The sequence below is a fragment of the Amblyomma mixtum genome, chromosome 10, assembly GCF_055824585.1.
Source record: "Amblyomma mixtum isolate Tamu chromosome 10, ASM5582458v1, whole genome shotgun sequence".
Taxonomy (NCBI): domain Eukaryota; kingdom Metazoa; phylum Arthropoda; class Arachnida; order Ixodida; family Ixodidae; genus Amblyomma; species Amblyomma mixtum.
In genome coordinates this window covers 37,938,375-37,961,575 of record NC_143021.1, presented here as the reverse complement: position 1 = coordinate 37,961,575, position 23,201 = coordinate 37,938,375, and the positions used below count along the sequence as shown (strand labels likewise).

Sequence of the window (23,201 nt, the reverse complement as noted above, 5' to 3'; positions counted from 1 at the left end):
CCAAAAAGTAATTCATTAGATTAAAAATTACCAGAAAAAAATTAAATCAGTAATTTCACACAGTAATTTAATTACTGCCATGTCTGTTTTGTTGGTGATGGATGGACGCATAGGCAGGCAGGCAAAAGTATGATGTCAAATTTCGACTCTTGGAAAAAAATCTGACAAAACTTGTTTTGCCCGCATAATTACCCCCCCTTCCAAACTGATGTCAACTCTTCTGGAAAAAGATGGGTCCATCACACGAGTAAATACAGTGTTAAGTATTCCAAAGACAAGGAAGAAATCGCAGTCTGGTGTGAATGCACAGCGGTGGAGGCGCGCTTTGGGAATAATTCAAAACCAATAACATCCAAGTTGGAGACCAGCAGAACAGCTGAATGATGCAACTAGAAGTGCAGTTTTTTGCACTCAGTGCCAGAAGTAAGCTAGACCCAGCAATCGTCCTGTAGCTTATGCAGAAAACAAGGTAGAAATCTCAACGTCGCATGAGTGTTAAAGGGACCATGAAAAGAATTAAAAGCCGCTTGCAAATGTTAGAAGTGATGCTCAGAAGCATTGACACCAAGTATGAGTCTTCGGAACTCAGCCGGCAATTTATTATGAATTTTTAAAAACCGTGTTTTTCAAAATTCGCGGGCCGCTTGGTGTCTTCGTAGGGAGCAATTCTGAAACCAAAACCGGGAAGATAGACGTCACTAGTCCCATGACGTCGGCAGGCCACCACACGCTGTCATTCGCTAGAGCCGCCGCAGCTTCGACGTCACGGGCACACTTCCGGTAGCGGTGAAAATCGTCTGCTCGAGCTGCCGTGCGACCCCCTGGGGCAAGCGCGAGCGAGGGCATTGCCTTCGCGCATATGGTTTTAATTTACCTCTGCCGCCTCTTTCTGTCGCGAGTTCGGGAGCCACTAGCAGTGCCTTTTTCGACCGCCCAAGATGAATACGCCTTGCTGTGTCGTCGGCTGCAAACCCAGTGACTGGCGAGGTGTTGAACTCGGGCATGTTACTCCTAGAGACGCGCGTGAGCGAGCAGCCTGGATGGAGCGCATAGGACTGCCAGCGTCGCACGCACACCGAAGACTCCGCGTTTGCGGTCGACACTTCGCACCTGACGCTTACTACTATAACCCAGCGCTCGTTCGATAGTCAGGCATGAATGTCAAGCAGCTGAAGCTTCGACCGAAGTCGCTGCCGACACTGTTTCTTCCCGCCGGGAAGGTGAGTTTCCAGCTTACAGCGATCGGTATGGACGTTTACACGATATGATCTGCGATGGAAGACAATTTTATCTACGAGAACTTAAAAAAAGGTGCCGCATTTACTTAGGGCACAGGACGAATTCGAAGCGTTAGCTGTCGCGGAGGGCCTTGGCCTGACGGCTACGTACTGCTGCTGTTCACATTTGGCTGCTGCTTCGACATGCAGACTCGGTCCCGACCTTCTTTGACTCTCCTGTCCGTTTTACGACCGTAATACCGTATGTTCCTTGTGTTCTAAGTCGGGCGGCGCGATTTTGCGATCCCGCAGCCGGGTGTCCAACATCATTCGAGAGCTAGGCTCAGTATATGCACGGTGTTTCACACCAAGAAGACTTGGCAGCATCGGTGTGACGGCCGAACCAGCGCACAAAAAAATAAAACATTGTGTGAGCCGGGAACAGGTCCGGGTCCATTCTACCAACTAGCAAAGAAACCCGACGCGCGCCGCAATCCAAGAAAGCGCCGAGACCGGAGAGACGCTGCCGACGCACGCTGCTCCTCGCGAGTGCGACAACCGGAAGTTGTAAACCGAACGTCAGCGAATGACGTTTTCATGGGCGGAGCCCAGTCCCGGAGCTGTTTTCTTTATTTTTTTATGGTGCCACGCGCGTACGAGTTGAGGGGGGAGAGGAGGAGGGTGATTTTTAATCGCCTATAACTTCGTTGTTATTGATGCTAGCTCAAAAATTCTTGCGCTGGAGTGACGAGTGATAGATTGCCTATCTTTACATAATCTCAATAAATTTGTTTCATAGTCCCTTTAACCGCTAAAGCTGCCCCTTTCGTGCTTTGAAATTCTAGTGACCATGTGCTAATTTAGCTACAAATATAGGTGCTCAATTGTGTGTACAGGCGAAAAGCGAGAACAATATGATGTCACCTTCCCACCGCACTATTTTCTCAGAGCAACTCTGCTTGCTCTTAAGGAGTAGACAGAAAGCATGCACAGTTAAGCCTTGTTTTAATGAAGTCCGTAAAATCTGCAGTTTACTTCATCGAAATTAAGAATCGGTCAAAAATGCACTGCGGATCACTCGGGGGAAAAACCTTTATTTTACTCTGCCCTTCCCTCATGCTCACTGTCTTGTTCATGCTCGCTTCGTCACACCTCAAAGGTGACAGGGTCCCCTTGTCAGTGCCCCACACAACAACACACTGCCCCGCCACCATGGGAACGGGGGAAGGAAGACAGGTAGCCATTGTTGCGGTGAACCAAGCTGTTCTTTTCGCATGTCGGCGAGGGTTAGGAAAGCATCCTCCAATGAAATGAAATGAGGTGCCACCCACTTCTCGTGTTTCCCACCAGTACAGCACAATCTTTGCGCCCGAGTCTAGTCGGTTCTTGCCATTCACCCGTCTGAGATGAGCACATTTCTAGTCACAGTGAGGTCATGAGGCAATAACCAGGTGCAAAAAAAAAATTGCAACTTTGTAGATGAAAAATTGCTATACATGCATGCCATAATAAGGCCTGCCATTAAAGGGCCATTCAGGCATGAAACTCCTCACACTTCCATTAGTTGTGTGTGCTCAGTGATGGTTGTTGACAAAAAGCACCTCGGATTACATCACCATCACTATCAGCCTGAGGAGCCCCACTGTAGGACAAAGGCCTCTCCCATGTCTCTTCAAATAACCTAGTCCTGTGGAAGCCACCCTATCCCCACAAACTTGCTGATCTGATAAGGCCACCCAACTTGCTGCTGCCCTCTGCTATGCTTGCTTCGCCACAGGGAAGGCGCATTTATTACACAGATTTACACAAATAGATTCTTCACAATTAGAGGCCAAATAAGAAGTGTGCTGTCATGGTCCTGCCAGCACTCCACTGCCCAGCGTGCAAGCTTCCCATCTCTGTGATGCTGGCATTTGCCTCTCACCAGCATCCACGCAACTTTTACAACCGAAGAGCTCTGTTCTACAACAGAACCCTGACAACAATATCTGAACCGCAATCACGCAGTGGTTCCAATCCTGTAGTTGAGGGAAATCAGCAATGCTGTTCTCCTTTGAGGTTGCGCTCGGGTGGAGGACACCCTTTGGAAGAAGAGCCCTGACTGACCAGTGCGTAGTTGCGGGTGGCAACCAGGTCGTGGAGCAGGGGCAGGGCCTCCTGGGGGCAGCCCTCATCCAGGAAGGCCTCGGCCACATCCAGGAACAGGTCGCCCGCCTGCTCGGGGTCCTCGGTGGACCGCAGCTGGTCCACCAGCCCAGGCACCAGGTGGCGGCCCCCCAGCCGCACCAGGCACAGCACCAGCTTGGTGCGCAGGTCCACAGGAAGCTCGGCCGGAACCACACAGCTGCGCACACAACCCAGCCCCATAGAGCAGCATGGTCGTCAGTGTGCTGGTGGACCAAATGGCCCCACTGCACCCAGACAGGGAAACACCTACAACACCCTTTCTTGAAGAAGCACAGTCATGTAATGTGCATCCCCTACGCAAGTACCACAGAGCAGATGGGACGAGCCTCACTGCCTCCATCTCGTCTCGTGCAGCCTTGCAACAGGCAGCACGGTACTCATCACATGGTGCTGCCAAGGAAATGCTGCATGGGGGTAGTGTTTGCGCATGATAGTGAAATGTTTGGCGACTTATGATGAACCTGCAACAAAAAGTTGCTTCTACAGCTGGGCGTCAGTCACAACCACACAAAAAGAGGAGGAAGAGGAAAGGCAGGGAGGTTTGGTTTGGTTTATGGGGTTTAACGTCCCAAAGCGACTGAGGCTATGAGAGATGCCGTAGTGGAGGGCTCCGGAAATTTCGACCACCTGGGGTTCTTTAACGTGCACTGACAGTACAGTACACGGGCCTCTAGAATTTCTCCTCCAAAGAAATTCTAGCCGCCGCGGCCGGGATCGAACCCGCGTCTTTTGGGTCAGCAGCCGAGCACCATAACCGCTGAGCCACCGCGGCAGCAGGCAGGGAGGTTAACCGGAAGAATAATCAGTTTGCTACCCTACACGGGGGGGGGGGATAAATACAAAAAGAAAAAGATAAATACGCAACAAATGTTGCACCCAGACGGCAGCACACCTTACAATACACTGGCACAAAAGTGTGAAGGAAGTCATGTGACTTTCTCCACCATTGGGAGGATATCCTTACCTGACTGCCTAAACAATGTTGTACTACAAACTCTCACTGGCTGGTTTGGCACAGTGTTGCGTGGTGGACAGCCAAGGAGCCACGGATGAAGAAGTCTTTCAGCATCATGACATTGTAATGCTAACAAAGGGCACTTACTTTCAGAATGTCACACAAAGCTCTTCATAAATCTAGGTAGCATGCAGTAAAGGATGCAGCTGTGGTCTTACCTTTATGCCCCTGCATAAAGGTCCCTGGTTGCTTACTGGCTGATGCAATCGTAAGCTTAAGGTTTGCTGTATATTTGGTTTTGATTTGACGATCACCGCTGCTAGGAGGACTAGTGTCGCCTGTGTATAAAAACATGCGTATCCTTGAATAAAGGAAGTTGATGTACTGGTTGCTCGGCAGGCGCGGCCGCTTCTCATTCATCGGCGGCACACGCCGATACAACAAGGTTGTCGTACGATATCGAGTGGATTTTTATTGCGTGTTTTTATTTTTTATTGCATGCTCGTGAATACTGTAGAACAGAAACTGAGGCAGGTCAACAAAAATGCAAGGCAAAATGCAGCTTGCATAAAGGCGGGTTTGGCACGAAATAAAATTCCGATGCAAGTTGGCGCTGGTCCTGTCGTGTTTGCCTCTCTTTTGTCCTCGTTTTTTTGCGCCATTTTCCTCCTGGATCATGAACCAACTAGCCCAAACTAGAGTTCTTCTTGAGCATATTTCTTCTACAATGGGCCCTTTACTGTCTCGATGCTCTCGCACCAAACCAGCCATTGTGTGTCAACCTCATCGCCGTGTCTACATGCCAGTCCCGGGTCGTTTCCTACTGCTTGAAAAGGAAACTGGTTCCCTTGGAAGTCCACTCTCTCTTTGGTGTTTCGGAGCCAGCCTGCGGACATGTCGGGCGTGTTTGCCGAATACTCAAGTCTGAGTATGGGCGGCAAGCCCGAATGTTTCAAAACTGGCTTCGTCTCCTTGTTGTACTAGGTAAAGAACCTGTTAAAGAAAATAAGTACCTTCAGGAGCTCAAGCGGCTGGCAGCGAATTCTACCGAGTTTCTTTGGCAACATGCGCTTTCGAACCTGCCTAATCGTTCAAAAGAGCCCTCTGTTGAAGGCCCTTGACGGGTGACCGTGCTAGGAGGAGTAGAGCTGGTGTCGGAAGAGGTGGGGCTGGTCCCATAAAAAGGACCAAAGTTCAGCCTCATACCTTCTGCACAGCGTCAGGAACTTTTAGGCCCGGTCGGAAGGGTGGCTAGCCATGCCACGGACCAAGCAAAAGACAGGATCATAAGCGACGGTGTTGCCTTCTAGAAGATGAGCGTCAATCGCAGTCTTCCTAAAAAGCCGCATCTACAGAAGATTTCAAGCATTCCCAAAGACAAGGACCTCATTGTGCTGCAGGCTGACAAGGAGGGTGGCTTTGCAGTTATGCCGTCCGGTTTATTTCGTGACAAGGCTTTAGCTGCAATACATAAGAACTTCAAGCAGGTACCATTCAAATTGCAGAAACAAAAAACTCAGGCTCTCCAGATCCTAGAAGACATGCACCTAGAGGGCATAAAAAAGCTGGCCCAGGAAGAAAAAGAAAGGTCTCTCGAAGTTTTCTTCACTGTGAAGACCCACAAGCCTGGTTTATCGCTGCATACCATCATTTCGGAAAGGGGGATGTGGCAACGTCTTGTCAGTAGCTACGCTCAAACCAACCTTGGATGCCTGGTAGACAATGGCCCTTTTCTTGTGCGCAGGTCGTGCAAGGTGCAAAACCGCCTAGAGTCTTTGTCCCCCAAGCACTACACAGGGTTTTCCATCGACACTGAAGAGCTGTTTTATTTCGTTCACCATCAAGGACTTTTAGAGGCTGTCAGGGAAACCATCCAGTCCACCAGTGAAGTCCGTTTTCAAAATACAGCAGGAGTGAGTGTTGACAGTTTCATTTCATTATTAGAATTTTACCTAAGTTTGACTGCTGCTGTGTATGATGGAAAGTTCAGAAGAAGGGACTATGCACTGGCTCTTCTGTAGCTCCCGCCCTTTGTGATATTTTTCTCTCCATTGTAGGAGCTGACATCAGATGCCACCTTGTTGATCCGCACGTAGTTTCTGTACACAGGTATGCTGACGATTTCTTGGTTATCCTTAAAGACACTTCTGGGCATGAGCTAGACGCTGCGGTCGCAAGGACTATGTCCGTGTTTTTAGAACACAGCCAAGGTCTCAGTGTCACTAAAGAGGTCCCGACAAATGGCGAACTCCAGTTCTTGGGCCTTAGGATACGGTTTTGCAAAGATGGCTTGTGTTAGATGTATAATCCGCCTTCAAAGAAAGGTATGCTCCCCTTTGACAGTGCTCATTCGAAGCTTGTGAAGCGGGCAATTGTTTCGAACTCCTTGCAAGCGTCTTTGAACAAATTATGTCCCTATATGAACTCGTCAAGCTTCAGCGCTCAAGTTCAGCGGTTAAAAGATGCAGGTTATCTCTCTTGTATGGTTTTTTCCGTATGTGAAGCCATACTGCAGAAGCTGAAGCAAGGTCCTAAAAGCAGAGATCCAGTTTCACGCAACTGTGTAGCGGCAATACCGTACACCCACAAGGTTTCACACAACCTTAAAAAAGTAGCAGGCAGACATAATGTTCAGGTCGCATTCTCAGCCCCCTGCAAACTTTCCAAGCATTGCGCCATGACTAACGGGAAAAAACAACCGGCTTGTACTGTGAAACATCAAAACACACGGTGCAGGACGCGGGTTGTTTACCAGATTCCTTTAAGTAGCGGGCTCAGCTACATTGGCCAAACTGGTCGATGTTTTAATGAGCGCGCCAGCGAGCACTGCCGGAATCTGCGGAATAATGAAGGAAGCTTCCTAGTGGATCACTGCAAAGCCTGCAGGCATTGCCGTCCAGAGTTCGAGAAAACTATTTTTTTGAGGAGTGGAAATGACAGATTTGAGAGAGAGATGGTTGAAGCCTTTTACATCAGGAAAGAAGGGAGCAGACGCGTCAGCAAGCCATCCATTACGCTTAGCAACGAGGAGTACACTTTTCTAGAAAGTTTTTTGTAGGTTGTTCGTTTTGTTGTGAACGCTCTTCCCTCTGGCATTGGGTGCAATTCTTTTTTTGACGATGTGTGGTTGTTTGAGCGGATTTATGTTCTCGTTTTTATGCCTTTGACGCTGACTTTGGTCTGAGCTCCGCGTTCATCCTTTTTCATGTTTCTGGTTGGTCATCGGTTATCATTCATATGGCTGCTGGTTGTTCGTTTCTAATTTTTAAGGCTTTGCACTCATCATCCATTTCACCCCTTTTTTTACCTTTGACACTACTTTGGTATTAATGCTTCATTCTTCACCTCTTTTTCCACGTTTCTTGTTGGCCATCTCATATCACTCATGCGTGTGTATCGTTTTCAGTGTTTAAGAGTTGCTTGGTCATGACTGTTTATTTATTTATTTATTAAGGAACCCACAGCGCCGTGGCATTACAGTGGGGGGGAGTAGGGAATGTACAGAAAAGAAGCACACATGACACCTCCACTCGCAGGCAGAGTTGCAAGCATAAAGCGTTCGCCATATACATCTCACTTCAAAAGAACACATCACAATTGCTTAGGAGGGTAGATGTGTAGGCCAGTTGGTGAGACATGAAGGAGCTAGACACCGCAGCGGACACGGGACAGAGAAAGAAGACGACACAGGGCGGTCAACCGCCCTGTGTCTCAGAGGTTGTTTATAAGTGACCAAGTCCGACATGGGCTAGGACGCGATTCTTGGAATTTCCGTTGAAAGTACTTCCGTTTTTCTGATCGCTTTTTTATTGCATTTGCGCGGTTACAAGCAGCCTTAAATTCATCTCGTAAAAATTTGTTTTTTTGGCAATCGGCGGCACCTAGCCCAAGCCAACTCCCTTTCTTCTATAGCAGCGAGAACGGCACTAGTAATCCATAGGCAGCCAGGTTTTCGCTGTGTGGGCAGAACTGTTTTTTTTTTTTGACGATTCAATAAAAGTATTAAGGATTTCGATAAAGGAATCGTAGAGCTTTAACTTTAGCTGAACACTCATTAAATGTTCCCAATCATAATTCTTTAGCAGTGAGTCGAGCTTGTGCTTATTAATCATTACAGTGGCAGAGGAATCTGATTCCTCATGTAGAGACGAGTCATGCGTTGCAAAGCAACAGCGAGCAAAAAAATGATCAGACATCTCTTGTTCGATGACAAAAAAAGAAACATTGTTCCATTCGGAGCATACATTGACATGATCAAGGCAGGAAGAAACTAGCAAGGTACCCAAGAATTCTACGCGTGTAAGAGAAGAAATCATCATCATCATCAGCCTGACTACACTCCCATGTCTCTCCAGTTAACCCTGTCCTTTGTCAGTTGCCGCCACTGTATCCCCGCAAACTTCTTAATCTCATCCGCCCACGTAACTTTCTGCCGTCCCCTGCTACATTTGCTTTCTCTTGGAATCCACTCCGTTACTCTTAAGAACCACTGGTTATCTTGCCTTCGCATACATGCCTTGCCCAAGCCCATTTCTTCCTCTTGATTTCAACTAGGATGTCATTGACCCACGTTTGTTCCCTGATCAACCCTGCCCTGTTCCGATCTCTTAACATTACACCTATCATTTTTCTTTCCATGGCTCGCTGCGTTGCCCTTAACTTAAGCTGAACCCTCTTTGTTAGCCTTCACGGTTCTGCCCCATAGGTGAGTACCGGTAAGGTACAGCTGTTTTAGACTTTTCTCTTGAGGGATATTAGCAAAGCGCCATTCATGATCTGACGGAACCTGCCATATGCGCTCCACCCCATTCTTATTCTTCTAGTTATTTCCCTCTCATTATCCGGATCTGCGGTCACTACCTGCCCTAAGTAGACATAATCTCTTACTACTTCCAGCACCCCGCTACCAATTGCGAACTGCTGTTCCCTTGCTAGGCTATTGAACATTACTTTGGTTTTCTGCATGTTAATTCTTAGCCCCCCCCCGTTCTACTCTGCCCGTCTAACTGATTGATCATGTTTTGCAGTTCTTGTCCTGAGTGGCTTAGCAAGGCAATGTCATCAGCGAATCGCAAATTACTCAGGTATTCTTCATTAACTCTTATCCCCAACTGTTCCCATTCCAGTCCCCGGAATACCTCCTGTAAACAGGCAGTGAAGAGCATTGGCGAGATCGTGTCCCCCTGCCCGACACCTTTCCGTATTGGAATTTTATTGATGACTTTATGGATGGAGAACTATAGTAGCTGTCCAATCGCTATAAATATCTTCCAATATTTTCACACAGCACTCTTCCACACCCTGATTCCACAATGCCTGCATGACAGCTGAGGTTTCCACTGAGTCACTGAGTTTCCACTGAGGTTTCCACTGATAGTTGAATTAGCCAAAGAGTTCTACACAAATCTATACAGTAGCGAATGTAATCATCAAGTTACTGAGGGAGGCAGTCGAGCACAGCAATGGGACATCCCGCCAGTAACGAAGGAGGAAGTAAAGAAAGCCTTAGGAGCAATGCAGAGAGGGAAAGCAGCTGGTGAGGATCAGGTAACAGCAGATTTGTTGAAGGACGGAGGAGAGATTGTGCTACAAAAACTAGACACCCTGTATACGCAATGCCTTGTGACCTCGAGAGTACCAGAAGCTTGGAAGAACGCTAACATTATCTTAATTCATAAGAAAGGAGACGTCAAGGGCTTGAAGAATTACAGACCGATCAGCTTATTGTCCGTTGCCTACAAGGTATTTACTAAGGTAATCGCTAATAGAATCAGGACAACCTTGGACTTTAGTCAACCAAATGATCAGGCAGGCTTTCGTAAAGGATACTCGACAATAGACCACATTCACACTATCAATCAGGTGATAGAGAAATGCGCAGAATAGAACCTACCCCTATATGTAGCCTTCATTGATTACGAGAGAAGAAATAGCTGCCGGATTCAGCCAAGATGCTTAGATATTCGACAACCACTTGCTCCTTAGTTTTTAGTAAATCTATATTGACGTCACCGATAATGCAGATGTTACCCTGCCGAAAAGAGACGTGCCATAGTTCATCAAGAAGTAGATTTGCGCTTTTGCTGGGTGGACGATGAAGAGCGAGCAAAGACGTTTGAAAGGACGAGCTGTATATGTTCATAAGAACTGATTCAGTGGATGAAAACAAGGCATCTGTGAACGAAAAGTTGTGACAAGTTGTAATGAAAACAGCAATCCCACCAGCACGACTGTCTTGTCGGGTATGAAAGTGATCATAGTATCCCAGAAGTGAAAACTTCTGTGTGATGTCGTTCCTTATGTCAATTTCCATTAACACAAAAGCATCAACTGCATCTCCAATTTGAACAACTCGTGAAACGAATTCATCGCAGTGTTTTCGTATGCTCCTGACATTAACGTGCATAACATTGAAACCATCTGCATTTGTGCTTGCAAAACTGTTATAAAATCTCTGAAATGAAAAGTATCCGAAGCCATAATGAAGTACTAAAGCATACAGAAAAAGTCATCAGTCATTTAAGCTAGTGTACTGTAATCAGTAGAGTGCGTCAACCGAATTTACGAACCACCCTCTTTCTGCCAAAGATAGATTCGGCCATTTCGAACCCACACAAACTTACAGTTATTCTCAAGAAGAACTCTAGTTTAGGCTAGTTGGTTCATGATTCAGGAGGAAAACAGCACAAAAAAAACGGCGACAAAAGAGAGACAAACACGACAGGACCAGCGCCAAGTTGCAACTGAATTTTATTTCGCGCCAAACTCGCCTTTATGTAAGCCAACACGCCGTAACATCCGTGCAATCACACAAACGCAGTAGAGTAGATCGCTGAAAGATATCTAAAAAATGGAGCACGATACCAACCACGTAACCTACTATCATGGCTATCCGAAAAAAAACCCAACAAATGTATAGCAAACAGCTCAATAGCACACAGCTCTGAAATCTTTAATAAATATTTCAGCTCTGTTTTCAGCTCTGAAATCGAACATGCTGATATGAATACCCCGAGTTTCCAGCCAGTGGCGAGAGTTATGGATCATGTTGTGATCAGCATCAACGGTATACAGTCTCTGTTGCAGAATCTGAACATTGCTAAGGCTGGTTGTCCTGATGACGAAGTACAACATGAGGTTGTAGCTAGCTGAAAGGCACTCCCCGCGTTGGTCGACTCCGCCCACCGTACGAGGCAGAATTAAAAAAAAAAGGCGGGAGCCGGGCGTTAATTCGATTTAATTAGGGAAATCGGCCACACAGGGCAATAAGTCGCAGTTTCTAAGAATGCTAGGAACGTGTAGATCGAGTTCCCGCGGCAAAAAGACGAGTTCAGATTCCTCTTCAGTGCAACTTTAAATGTGGCATAACAGTTTCTTGCCTAGGTGCTGCCATTGCCAAATCATGCATGCATGCTATCAGTACAAGTTTTAATCAGCAGGCTCAGAGGCTAAGAACTGCGGGCTTTCCAGATGATGTCTTAGTGCCTGCTTGCAGTAAGATACTTAAAAAGGCCAACAGGCAAGAACTACAGGAACCTTCAAATGTCACACCGTTTGAAGCAAGTAAGCAGCAGATATGGCATTGATGTTCTTTCTTTTGCACCAAACAAGCTTGGCAAATTGTGTGCCATTGTAGACAGAAGGGCCAGGGAAGAGGAAAAGAAACGAAGAAAACCAAAAAAAAGGTTGCCAGATTAGGCATGACCTGACGTTTGTCCCTTGCGCTGAAGGGGTTGTGTATGAAGTGCCGTTCATGTGCGGAATGACCCATACAGGTCGAACAGGAAGGTGCTTGAAAACCCGCCTACGAGACAAAGGGGCTCCGTCATCAAACCTGGCCTTGCATTACAGGAACTGTCCTTGGAATAAACAACCTGATTCTTCTGAAAAATCATGTACCCCCATCTTTAATGAAACTAGGATCCTGTACAAGCACAAAGATAAACAAACAAATAAAATCGGTGAAGCCTTTCATGTGCACAAAAACATTGGCTCGTGCGTGAGCGCCCCCTCTGTAACAGTTCATGACTGTGAACTGAAGTATATCTTGATTAAGGTGATTGATGCATCCCTATGGCGTTTGGTGTTGCCATGCGCTCTTGGTTGTCGAAGGAGTATATTTTGTGTGTTGTTGCTAATAAAGCCTTCAGTTGATAGTCAGCGCCGGTCCTGTTGTCTTGTTCTTTCTTTGTCCCTCGGCTCAGCATTGTTTTTTTTTCCCCGGAAATAAGTAAATAAATAGGCCGCAAGCTCTACGTTTCGGAATAGGTGACGCAGGTGTGGCGGCTGCAGTGGGGAAAAATTTCCAGTTGTTGCACACAGTGTCAGTCGTTTGCGAAATGCAGGACTCTGCTGGACAATGATGTTAGGATGACATGTTCTGGGCCAGCAGCAGCGATGATGACGGCAGCACTAGTGAGGATCAGTGGTTTTGGAATATGCCCAAGGGCACGCCTTTTTTTTCTTCTTTTCCTGAATTGCGAATTGGGGGGCTCAACTTACATTTGAGCCAGCTTACAATCATGTAAATACGGTACTCTCTGACCTGCCTGTTTGAGTCAGACCCGAAACATTGAAACCTTTTCTGAGGGTTTAAAATAAAGTGTGATGCTTTGTGCAGTTCCACAGAGAGAGAAGAAGAGCCCCCCCACCTGGCAAAAGCCCCCAGTGCGTCCACCAGCAGATCTGCACTGAGGGCCTCGTGTCCCGGGGGCAGTGGCAGAAGCTGGACCCCACAGTGGCTGTGCAGCACCTGAGGAGAGGGTCACCTGTCAGCCGAGTCCCTGCCCCCGCAAGAGGACTCACCAGCAGGGCGGCGGTGAACAGCTTCTGGGCCAACTGCAGCTCCAGCAGCATGTTGATGTCTGCACACCGGAGGAGAGGTGAGAGGGAGACACACACACCGTGCTGGGGCTGCTGCTCACCTTCGGAGGAGACATCGGTGGGGAACTTGAGCACCGTGGTGAGCAGTACGTGCGTGGCCGCAGCCAGGTTGCCCCGCTGGTGGTGCACCTGGGCAGCACAGCCTCACTTGCAGCCCGCCCACAGAGGACCACATTTGCTCGCGTGGTTTGTGCACCCCTAAATCATTACTCAGTGCACATCTTATGCAAGGCAGCCTTGAGAAGATGCACACGTGCTTTTAAAGCTGTTCTACCTTTTACCAGCACTAGGAGATTGTTGGCATTGCGCATGTGCACTGTTCTTTCGTGTGTGCATATTATGACATGCTTCTCCCTAATAAAAAAATCAGTTGTAAGTTCAGCGCTGTGTGTGTGTGCACTGTCTCCTTCTTGGTCTGTGTGTGTTTGCACTGTTGACCCACCATTATGAATTCATGAAAGTGATGAAGAAGTGGTCCGACATTCACGACACAACGCACAAGGGAAGTGACTGCAAAATGCCCATCTCCAGGGAAGACGATGTCCGACTACTGGGGCTGCAAAATGAGTTTTGCAGCTATGTTACGAAGATTCAGGACGGTTCCACTGCCACTGGTGTTGGAAACTTCACAGAGGACACATACAGTGCCCTACTTTTTAGCACAAACTCCACAGTCGAGGTAACCCAATTCCTACCAAGAGGAAGCGCAAACTGCGTTTTGACTAGGAAATTCAACAGTGATCCTATCGAGGCACTGTTCGGAAAACTGCTCTTTATGTGCAGAGTAACCATGCGCTGGATGATGCAAGCACTGCTACAGCAGCTTTGGGCCACACTGTTGGGACTCCCATCGAAACAAGTCACTGTACAAGGTGAGGAAGAAGCAGCCGCCTCGGTTGCTGATTTGGGATGGTAGGTTATCTGGGGTGTGACACTTGTGACGACAAACAACACTGTACAAACTTCTCAAGAGAACTATCCAAAGCCGGAGTTTCTAGCGCTCCTGGAAACGATTTCAGCATTTTTTGATAAGGTGATCAAGGATCTCCCACGATCAAAGATTGTCAAAGCCTTGCAACTAATCGTTGAGCCATATCTAGAATATTCACCCCTCCTATGCTGCCCGGAAGTTGTTGACAGAAGTCACACCAAACGCATAGCACATCTGATTTCTGAGAAGTTTCTCTGAATTCTTCTCGTCAACTACACAAAGAAATTGACAGACCAAAATGACAAGCCATCTGGTTTCATCCACAAGACAACGCGAAAGCATTTCAGGCAGTAACGGACATCCCTCGGAACTGTGAGTCACATGAAAATGTTGTCCAGATCATTACACGCAGTGCGTTATTGTTTTCAGTTCTTTTAAGTATATGAAACAATGTCGGAGTTTCAAAGAGCAAAGGATCTTTCTGATCTGGCGTGTTTTGCGCAGTGAGAACAGATGGCACGGATACATTTGAACGTTTTCAAGTGGCAAGTGCTACTATTTTCTTCCTACATACCGACAGAGAGTGGCCAGCCTTGAAGATGAAAATAAGCTTTTCCTAAGCCTGGTTTCACACTGAAACATCTTGCCTCACTTTTGTTCCAGCAAATGATACAGCCCTGCCGGCTAATACCATGCGCCACTGTCGACTAGAATGTTTCGAGGCCCATCTCCCTGCGTCAGAGGTGGTTCTCGTCCAGTGCTCGGAGCAGAGCAGCAGCGTGTGCGAGAAGGGAAGGCGCACCCTGGCGAGCTCCCGGGACAGCTTGAGGCAGGCACTGCCCTGGCCCATCTGCTGGACGAGGGCCGTGCAGCAGGCCAGGGCCCGCTGCTGGTCGCCCACCTGCTCGTACAGCGAGCACAGCTCAAAGCGCAGCTCCACATTGGATGGGTCCGCACGCACAGCCTGCACAACGCCCGAGAGTGCACACCTTTCAATGCCCACGCACCGCCATTCACCAACGCACTCTCCTCAGGAGATTGTACTATACGAAACATGGCATCAGGCCAGGCCGGGTGTTTAACTGAAGGTGGGAAAGTGCTGATGGAGTCACATCATCATCATCTGCTGCTGCAGTGTGATTTGTCACATGCAGGCATCACAGCTGCAAATACTTTCTCCGATAATATAATTAATGCTTTTGCTCTTGCCGTGTTTTGCTGCAACGCACATAACCCGGTTTGTTCCACGCATGATGCGGATTACAGAATCGAGCAGGTGTGCCGAGTTTGTGGCATGCAGAGCATGTCCAAAGAAGCATTTCTTTGGCGTCCATCAGTGTGGGGTGTGGTGAGCAACAGTAGGAAAATGTGCTTCCTTCAGAAGTGCACGCAGATGTTTTCCAAATATGGAAAGTGCAAAAAGGCTTATCTCTTCCCGGTCTAAACATGTAGCTCCAAGTTACACTCAGGCAAAGTTGAAAATCAACTGAGTTGGGAAGCAGCCAGGGGCAGGATGCCAAGATGGTATTGCAGGATAAGCAGCAGCGCAGTTGTGCGATTTGAGGTCTAGCTTACATGCATCTGCAGACTGGGAAGCATCATCTTTCAGCTAAGCACTGTTTCTTCACAATCATCACCCATTTAGAGCAGCTAGTTGGTGAATTAGGAGGTTAATGAAATGCATGTAGAACACTGCACAAAACCGCAAAGGGGCGGCACAAAAAATATGTTCTGGCTATTGCGACAATTCATTGGCAGTGGCATCCCTGCCACCAACACACGGAACTAGTGCAGCCAAATTAAAGAGACCCACAGCCAGCGCACCTGTTCACGTAGGCTAAGTGCCGTGAATGGCATTCTCAGGCTTCGTTTTACCTTGTGCAACATGTTTGTGTTCCGACTCATCGACCCTTGGAGAAGTAAGAATGAGTTTGGCAGTCTCACACCTTATTCCACCCATGCGTAAAATGTAGTTCTCGCTTAGTGATAATGATAGCCAGAGGCTCCGAGTACTGACAGCCTCACAGTTTCAAATGTAATGATCAGTGCTACCACTTGATTTTATATTACACCTTATTTCTGCCCAAACACTCGCCGAGGCTTCAAGAAGGACGAATGATACGTGGCGGAGTGATGCAGCGTTGCCTGCTGTGTACGAAATGGAGTACAGTATTCATTTGTGTCCCTGCTCTTGCTGTTCCGAGTTAACTGTGGTGCCCCTTCTTCCTCAGTCACTGTGGCCCCCTGTGCGCTACCTGGACGTAGCAGGCGATGGCCTGTCGGAGGTCCCCCTGCTCGAGGGAGAGCTCGCCCAGGCGGCTCCACTCGTCCGCGTCCTGGGGGCTCAGGTAGGCCCCAATGAGGGCGAACTGGAGCGAGCGCTGGGGCTCCCCCAGGGCCTCGTAGATCATGCCCAGCGTCTGGAAGGGCTCCGGGCAGTGGGGCGCCAGCCGCACCACCTCCATGCACATCTTGACCGCGTCGTCGTGGGCCCCCCGGGCAAAGCACAGGTTGGCCTGACCCACCAGGCCCTGCAGGTCCCGCGGCAGACGGCTGCTGCCCCCCCCCTGCACCAGTGATGCACACAGGGTGTCCCAGGATTTTGCAAAAGAGGCACCAGGCAAAGCACCAGCCACTAACGGAGTGCTGCTCTCATCCACAGCCTGGTAAAGCACTGCCCACAACAGCTGGTTCAACACAGTAGGGCACAGCACAGGCAAGCTGTGAGCAGGTGAAGTCTACCAACAGCACATTGGCAGTGTTTCTTAGGCTGGCAGCGCCTGTTCCACATACCTTGCCTCTCCGATGTCGTGGCCGGAAGAAGGCATCGTTCAGTTCATCGTCCACCCCACCTGCATTAGGGACAGCTGTTTCAGGACGAGCAGGTGATTTCAAAATGAGACCACTGTGAGCACCACACGTTGGCTTGGCTTGTGTGTGGCCATGAGTACAATGATAAAAAAGAAAGATCCTCTTCTCCCTTGGCCTTGTTGCAGCCGCATTTATCGAGCCTGCTGCCGAGGTCGCACACTGTCAGGACTGCCCCGGGCATCAGCTGGCCGAGCCAGCACTATTGCAGTTGTGCACAGTTTTATAGATAACAAAAATGGAGGGGACCACCACCAGAGGCCCAGGAATGAGGAGGAAGTTCTGGAGAGGAACTGGACCCACCCTGCTCCTCGTGGCTGCGTTCCGCTTGTGGCACCAGAGAGGAGTCCATCCGGTCCGTGAACTCGGCAAAGCTGATCTCCCCTGCACAGAGCACTGACCTGAACCACACTACGGTTCTGCTATTCTGGCTTGGATCTCGTGGACTGCGCAAGCCAGAGAGAAGGCCAGCAGGTTCAATGGGTGCGTTCACGAACCCACTTTCCAGGAGGGTTGTGAGGCAGACACTTGTGTCGAGAAGGCCTAGTAGATCACCTTTTGCCCAGCCCCCTCGACTACTCACCATTGATGTACTTGTTGGTAAGCATGGAGCACAGGTCCTCACTCTCCTCCTCCTCCTGTGGGGGAAGAACAGACTGTTGGCCCAAAGGTGCTCTAGGTGTGGAGAAATCTAAGCTGTCCATCAATTTGTGCACGGACACTGCATTGTCCCCACATATCTGCCTCCACTGCAACACCCCTCCAAGTGTTTTTTTTTTCCCTGTCCCCCGTGGCTTAAAAAAGTTCAGATGAAAATCATGAAAACATGTGCAGCAGCATCACCCAAATTCTAGCCTCCTTCAAACAGACAGCTGCTGCTCTGGCAGATGTTCTTTCTTCTGCTACAGCTTCACTACTATGCTGCCCAGCTCATACATTCTTTTTTTGTAAGGGAACTTTACTGCTTTCTTTGCTCACTAACAGCCATGCTGCTAGACTACTCAGAGACCCATGTTGCAGCTTTTGGAAACTGTGTAGACTGGCATCAAATGTGCATGCCAGTATTCAGAAGCATGGTATCAATTAGGGGTTTTGTCATGTTTGGTGCCCTCCTTGTGGCCACTCAGTTTATTGCACATTCGTTTTGCTGCAGCACACTCGCTCTCTGCTTATCTAGTCCTAAGGCCAAATGAAGGTTAAAAGGAAGGAATGGCAGGCAGTGCCATTTAGGCCAAACGGGAAATGGCACTTTGGTTTTCACTTCAGTTTTGGTTCGACGCTCGGTTTAAGAGGGCAATGCAAAAGCGGTGCGTTCTGGATCCAGTGTGCAGTTTATGAAGACAACGACATCCAAAGCAAGCACAGGGCGAGAGAATGGCAGTTGAGCACTCGGGGTGTATGGCTGCAACAACGACCCACTGGTCTAATGCAGTGGCCAGCAAAGCTGATAGCTGACCACAAAGCCTGCTGACAGGTTGCCCACAACAGCGACAAGTAGGTTGCCACCTGTACACCTTGAGAAAAACAAACATCGGCGAAACCCAAGGTTGGCCAGCCTTGTGTGGACTACCAGCCTGTTGAAGCGTGCTCACCACTGCTGCATCTTGAGGTGCTTCATCTCCACTGCTTGAGTCCAGTGACGAGTCATCATCCTGAACCAGGCCCCCTTGCTGCGGTGGGGTAAGCAGACACCCACACACTGAGTGCATGCCACACAGTTGGGAAAAGTAAATTTACGCTCTCTGTTTAGACTACATTCTGTTTAATCAATTAAGACTAGCTTAGAGGTGCCCTGCGTCACACAGATCAAGCATGGGGTCTGCATTCCTTGCATGGAAAGTGAGGGACATTGTGACGCCCAAAGAGATCAATTAAATCGTAATATCTTTTATCTTATCCAGAAATGCCGATCAAGCCGATGGTGCCACAAAGCAGCAGCCATTACCCGCAGCGGAAATGAGGTGACATCTAGTTTGGGTGCTGTCTCTTTCCAATCGTATGGGCGTCCAGTTTGAACCTAGTTTCCTTATATGCTTGCAAAGTGGATCCAAAATAATATGTCTCTCGCATAAAAACTGCAAAGAAGCACAGTGAAGGCGAACAAAAAGCAACAAGAATAAAGCTAGGGGCGACACTCTCCACTTCGCTTCAGAGCACACCGTGTGAAGGGAGGAGGAGGTGAGGATCCTTCCCCCCTGCCCTGTCTGTGGCAGCACACATAGCGTGCGGCTGTGTGCTGCCCTGGCAAAGAAGCAACAATCGCATGCAAGCTTCTCCTGCCGCATGTGTGCTAGGCGCGGTTCTGATTGGTAGCACCCAATCTCAGCACTGGGTGAGTTAAATGGGTGAGTGAAAAGCATTTGCGTCTGATCTTTAATTTTCCAAGTGAAATAACTTTCATTTACATGCTCCGATTACAATAATTTTTTTGCACTGGTCCCTGGAACGCATGAGGAATGCATTCAATCAGATTGGTTTCGTTTATGGGGTTTAATGCCCCAAAGCGACTCAGGCTATGAGGGACGCCGTAGTGAAGGGCTCCGGAAATTTCGGCCACCTGGGGTTCTTTAAGGTACACAGCTGACATCGCACAGTATAGGGGCCTCTAGAATTTCGCCTCCATTGAAATTCAACCACCGCGGCTGGGATCAACCGGCACTGAGGAAAACATGGCAGTGCCACCTTTAAGAAAAATTTGGTTTCATTTTCCTCTTCATTTTCTGTGTGTGGTGACATTGGTACCCATACTGGACCCAACATCAAATCTAAACGCCCCAAAATGTATACCAGACACAAGAGATAAGCTAGATTCAGAGCCAGATCAGTTAAATATTGGTCAATGAATCAGAATGAACAGAGGAAGATAGACCAAGGCACAAAAACTTGAAAAACATGACAAAGTGAGGTAAGCTATAAAAAGCATTTTTTTAAAACATAATAAACCACAATGAATTTGCATACCAGAGCCAAATGAAGAAAATAGGTCATAAAAGAATTCTAAAAGTTGAGTGACACAAGGCAAGCCTACTCTTAAACGGAAAAAAACCAGTCACACAAGACAAGGGACAAGAAGAGTGTACACACCAGTCTAGTCCAGTCGTTATGGTGTGTACACTCTTTTTGTCCCTCGTCTTGTGTGACTGGTTTTTTTTTCGTTTACAATGTACCAACTGGCCCGCATTTCAACCCTTCTGCCTACTCTTAAACCATGCTTGGTATTAAGAAAGAAGTCTTTAGCCTGCAAGCGACAAATTATGTCAGAGTAAATGGTGGTTTCCAGCTTACACAGGCAGATGAAACAGGCCTTCAATTAGAAATGGGCAGCTTTCTGGGCAGGCCCAACGCTTGCCGTTTTCTATGCTCATTTTAAGGACAACTCGCTCGTCGTCGCACAGGCCTTGAAAAGGAATGAAATCAGGGCTAGAGGGAGAGCTTGGCTACAAACCACAAAGCAATTTGAGTTCTCGTTTGTAGGTGTTATAGAAACGCGAGAGACATATTGGGTCCGGGTTCGCTGAAGATGTGGGAGAAGAAAAGGCAGATTGAAAACCTCTAATGAACATTATTTTTGCCAATACCGTTAGTAATGAAGCTTAGTTCAGATCATTCCAGTTTTAAATGCGGAAAAGAGATTCGTTTGCCAAGGCGTGGCAAATGCAGACAGGCACTACACAATCGGGCTCTTTCCTCGTTGGCGTTGCATAACCCTCCTCGCAGCGCCGCTCTAAGAGTGTGTTCGTCGTATTTTCACATTTTCAATTGTTCAGTGGATGTTTGTATTGCACTGATCTGTGCACCTTGTTTGAATTATTCATAGCGGCGACTTGGGGTTTTTATAAAGTTCGCAGAGGGAAATAAATTTGTGTCCAGTTGACCTACTGCTTGCCACAGTCCTAGAAGCAATGCATCCAGCTCTCAAAACGCCTAGAGAGAATAGTGATGCTGCATCTAGTTTGTTTAATTCCCGCTGCATTTGCTCAAAGCATAAATTAATTTCTTGCCTTTTCCCTCGAATGCCAAATACAACACTTATCCGGCAATTCCTGAACGTGGTAACGTTTTCGCGGCATCAGTGTGGTCGCCGCTACAAATAATTCAAACAAGGTGCACAGATCAGTGCAATAGAAACATCCAGTAAACAATCTAAAACAGGAAAATACGACGAACACACTCTTAGAGCGGAGGAGGAGAGGCAGCGCTGCGAGGAGGGTTATGCATCGCCAACGAGGAAGGAGCCCACAATCGTAGCAAAGAATAAGGAGAAACTTATTTTTCGAAAACTCTGAACAACTGCAATTGGTCAGCGTCACTTAATTCAATGTGAACATTCAATCAACAGAGCTGACATTTCTGCTGCCGAGAATACAGTGGGCGTGTTCATATTCAACTCGACCGTAATTTATATCAGCTGGAGGTTGGTGAGTGTCCCATCCATTTAGAAAAAGCAGAAAAAGTCGGCGCCAATACGTCTCCATTCTCCAGACGCAACAGGTCTGCTCTGAGAGACGCAGTGCACCACTGTCAGGATATTACGTTGTCTTTCCATTTGGCTCACATGTTTCCTGAGAGCCTTGTAAGCCTCCCACTGGTCCTCGGTGATTTCGCCGAGCAGGCATTTGAACGGGTCAACGACGTGCTCGCGGCTTGTCTTGTCCGCCATCACAGCTGGCCGGATTGGATCGGCTTCAGCTGATCTGCAAGCCGGTCAAGGAAATCGAAACGAATCAAAACGGATGAAAGATCTCCTCGATTTGGTATTTGGTTGCACTTTCTGGACCGAGGGTTGTATTAACTCTATGCGAGGGACCGATTCTCGCATGGAGGAAGGAAAGAACATGGCCGACAAAAAGGGTTCCCTGGACTGCAGTGGGCCCTCCCGCTTGCACGGTGGAAGCGGCGAAACGCCTCCTCTCTGGACTGCTAGAAACATAGAGTTTCTTACTATTACCTAGAGGGAAAGCTGGCAGCCCGTCTATGGGAGTTTGCATGGCGACCCCTCGAGACCACTTCAGCCACCATGGGCGCTCAAAGCATCATGGGGCGGTGAGCTACTTGTTGCGGAACTGCAACTTTTGGCCAAAAAATAATAGAAAAATAAAGCTGTTTGATGAATACAAACGTCCTAATATTCAATATCTTGTCTAATGATTGCAACAAACGAGCAGAAAGCATTTAAGTGCAAAGTCTGCCCAAAATATGAGACGACTCGCTCTCCTATTGCCCAAGTAATGAACACTATAAAAACTAATATTTCGTAATTAACAGGCGCATTTTTAGAAGTAAATATGTTTACAAAAAAAATGTTGTTGCTTAGATACTTTAAGAAGTTTTTTAATGGCATTTCGGAAAAAAACTTTTTATTGGCGTCGTGTGTCTATGCGTTTGTACTACTATGGTTTTTGCACACTACGTTCGCGCGAAAGTCGTTTGCGCACACACGAACAACGTTTTCGAAATGAAACGCTTTAGTAGTGCCACTCTATGTTCCCGAAAAACTACGACTGTTCCGCAACAAGTAGCTCACCGCCCCATGATGCTTCGAGCGTCCATGGTGGCTGAAGTGCAGCGCCGCCAGCTTTCCCTCTAGGTAATAGTAAGAAACTCTATGGCTAGAAACATGGAGAAAGAAAAACTAGGAGGGAGCATGACGTCACAATCTTGAAGCCTAGTCATAAAAAATATAATGAAAAGAATCATGGGAAATAGGCCCTCACGTGACAAGGCAGTGGTAGTTCTTAGCCGGATTTCGGTTTCGGTTTCGCTCTTTCGTTCTACGAGCAACTGCGCGACCATCTGCTTGTGTTAACTGACGGCTCCGTGGTAAGCGCAAACTGCTCGCTCGCCGCAGCGGCCACCGTCCCCGAGCGACGCGTGCGCTGACTGCGGCGCAGTGGAGATATTGGAGCACATGCTCCTTCGCTGTGCCGCTTCTGCAGTGCCGCGTGGCGAGATTCTCGCGGCCTGCAGGGCGTTGGGAATCATCCCGGACAGTCTCGAAGCGCTCCTGTGGCCGCGCGGCAGTGCGCGCACCCGTGACAGAACAATGGTGAGCCTCTGTGCGTTCATCGAGCAGGCGGGCTTGACTTCCCGCTTGCTCTTCGCCAGGTAGTGCACCCGTGACACAAACGCTCCGTGGGTGCTACCTCGGACCCACCCCGGC

The 23,201-nt window shown here is 48.1% G+C and overlaps 1 protein-coding gene across 6 annotated transcripts in view; it reads right to left on the bottom strand.

The window, feature by feature from the left end:
- Positions 1 to 22,051, bottom strand: part of LOC149325605 (general transcription factor 3C polypeptide 3-like) — a 129,708-nt gene extending 107,657 nt beyond the window's left edge. For 2 of the 6 annotated variants that reach the window (XM_089562359.1, XM_089562361.1), the window contains exons 1-12: positions 21,835 to 21,937; positions 21,597 to 21,735; positions 18,634 to 18,711; positions 17,625 to 17,679; positions 17,345 to 17,425; positions 16,967 to 17,025; positions 16,429 to 16,740; positions 14,976 to 15,137; positions 13,284 to 13,371; positions 13,165 to 13,223; positions 13,011 to 13,111; positions 3,324 to 3,561 (exon numbers count right to left, since the gene is read on the bottom strand). In XM_089562359.1, the coding sequence (XP_089418485.1) occupies positions 3,324 to 3,561; positions 13,011 to 13,111; positions 13,165 to 13,223; positions 13,284 to 13,371; positions 14,976 to 15,137; positions 16,429 to 16,740; positions 16,967 to 17,025; positions 17,345 to 17,425; positions 17,625 to 17,679; positions 18,634 to 18,711; positions 21,597 to 21,735; positions 21,835 to 21,878 (1,416 nt within the window). In that variant the 5' untranslated portion in view covers positions 21,879 to 21,937. Of the gene's footprint in view, positions 1 to 3,323; positions 3,562 to 13,010; positions 13,112 to 13,164; positions 13,224 to 13,283; positions 13,372 to 14,975; positions 15,138 to 16,428; positions 16,741 to 16,966; positions 17,026 to 17,344; positions 17,426 to 17,624; positions 17,680 to 18,633; positions 18,712 to 21,596; positions 21,736 to 21,834; positions 21,941 to 21,989 lie in introns of those variants that run through there. The other 4 variants (XR_016285907.1, XM_089562363.1, XM_089562362.1 and 1 more) reach the window with 4 other exon arrangements.
- Positions 22,052 to 23,201: the final 1,150 nt, after the last annotated feature.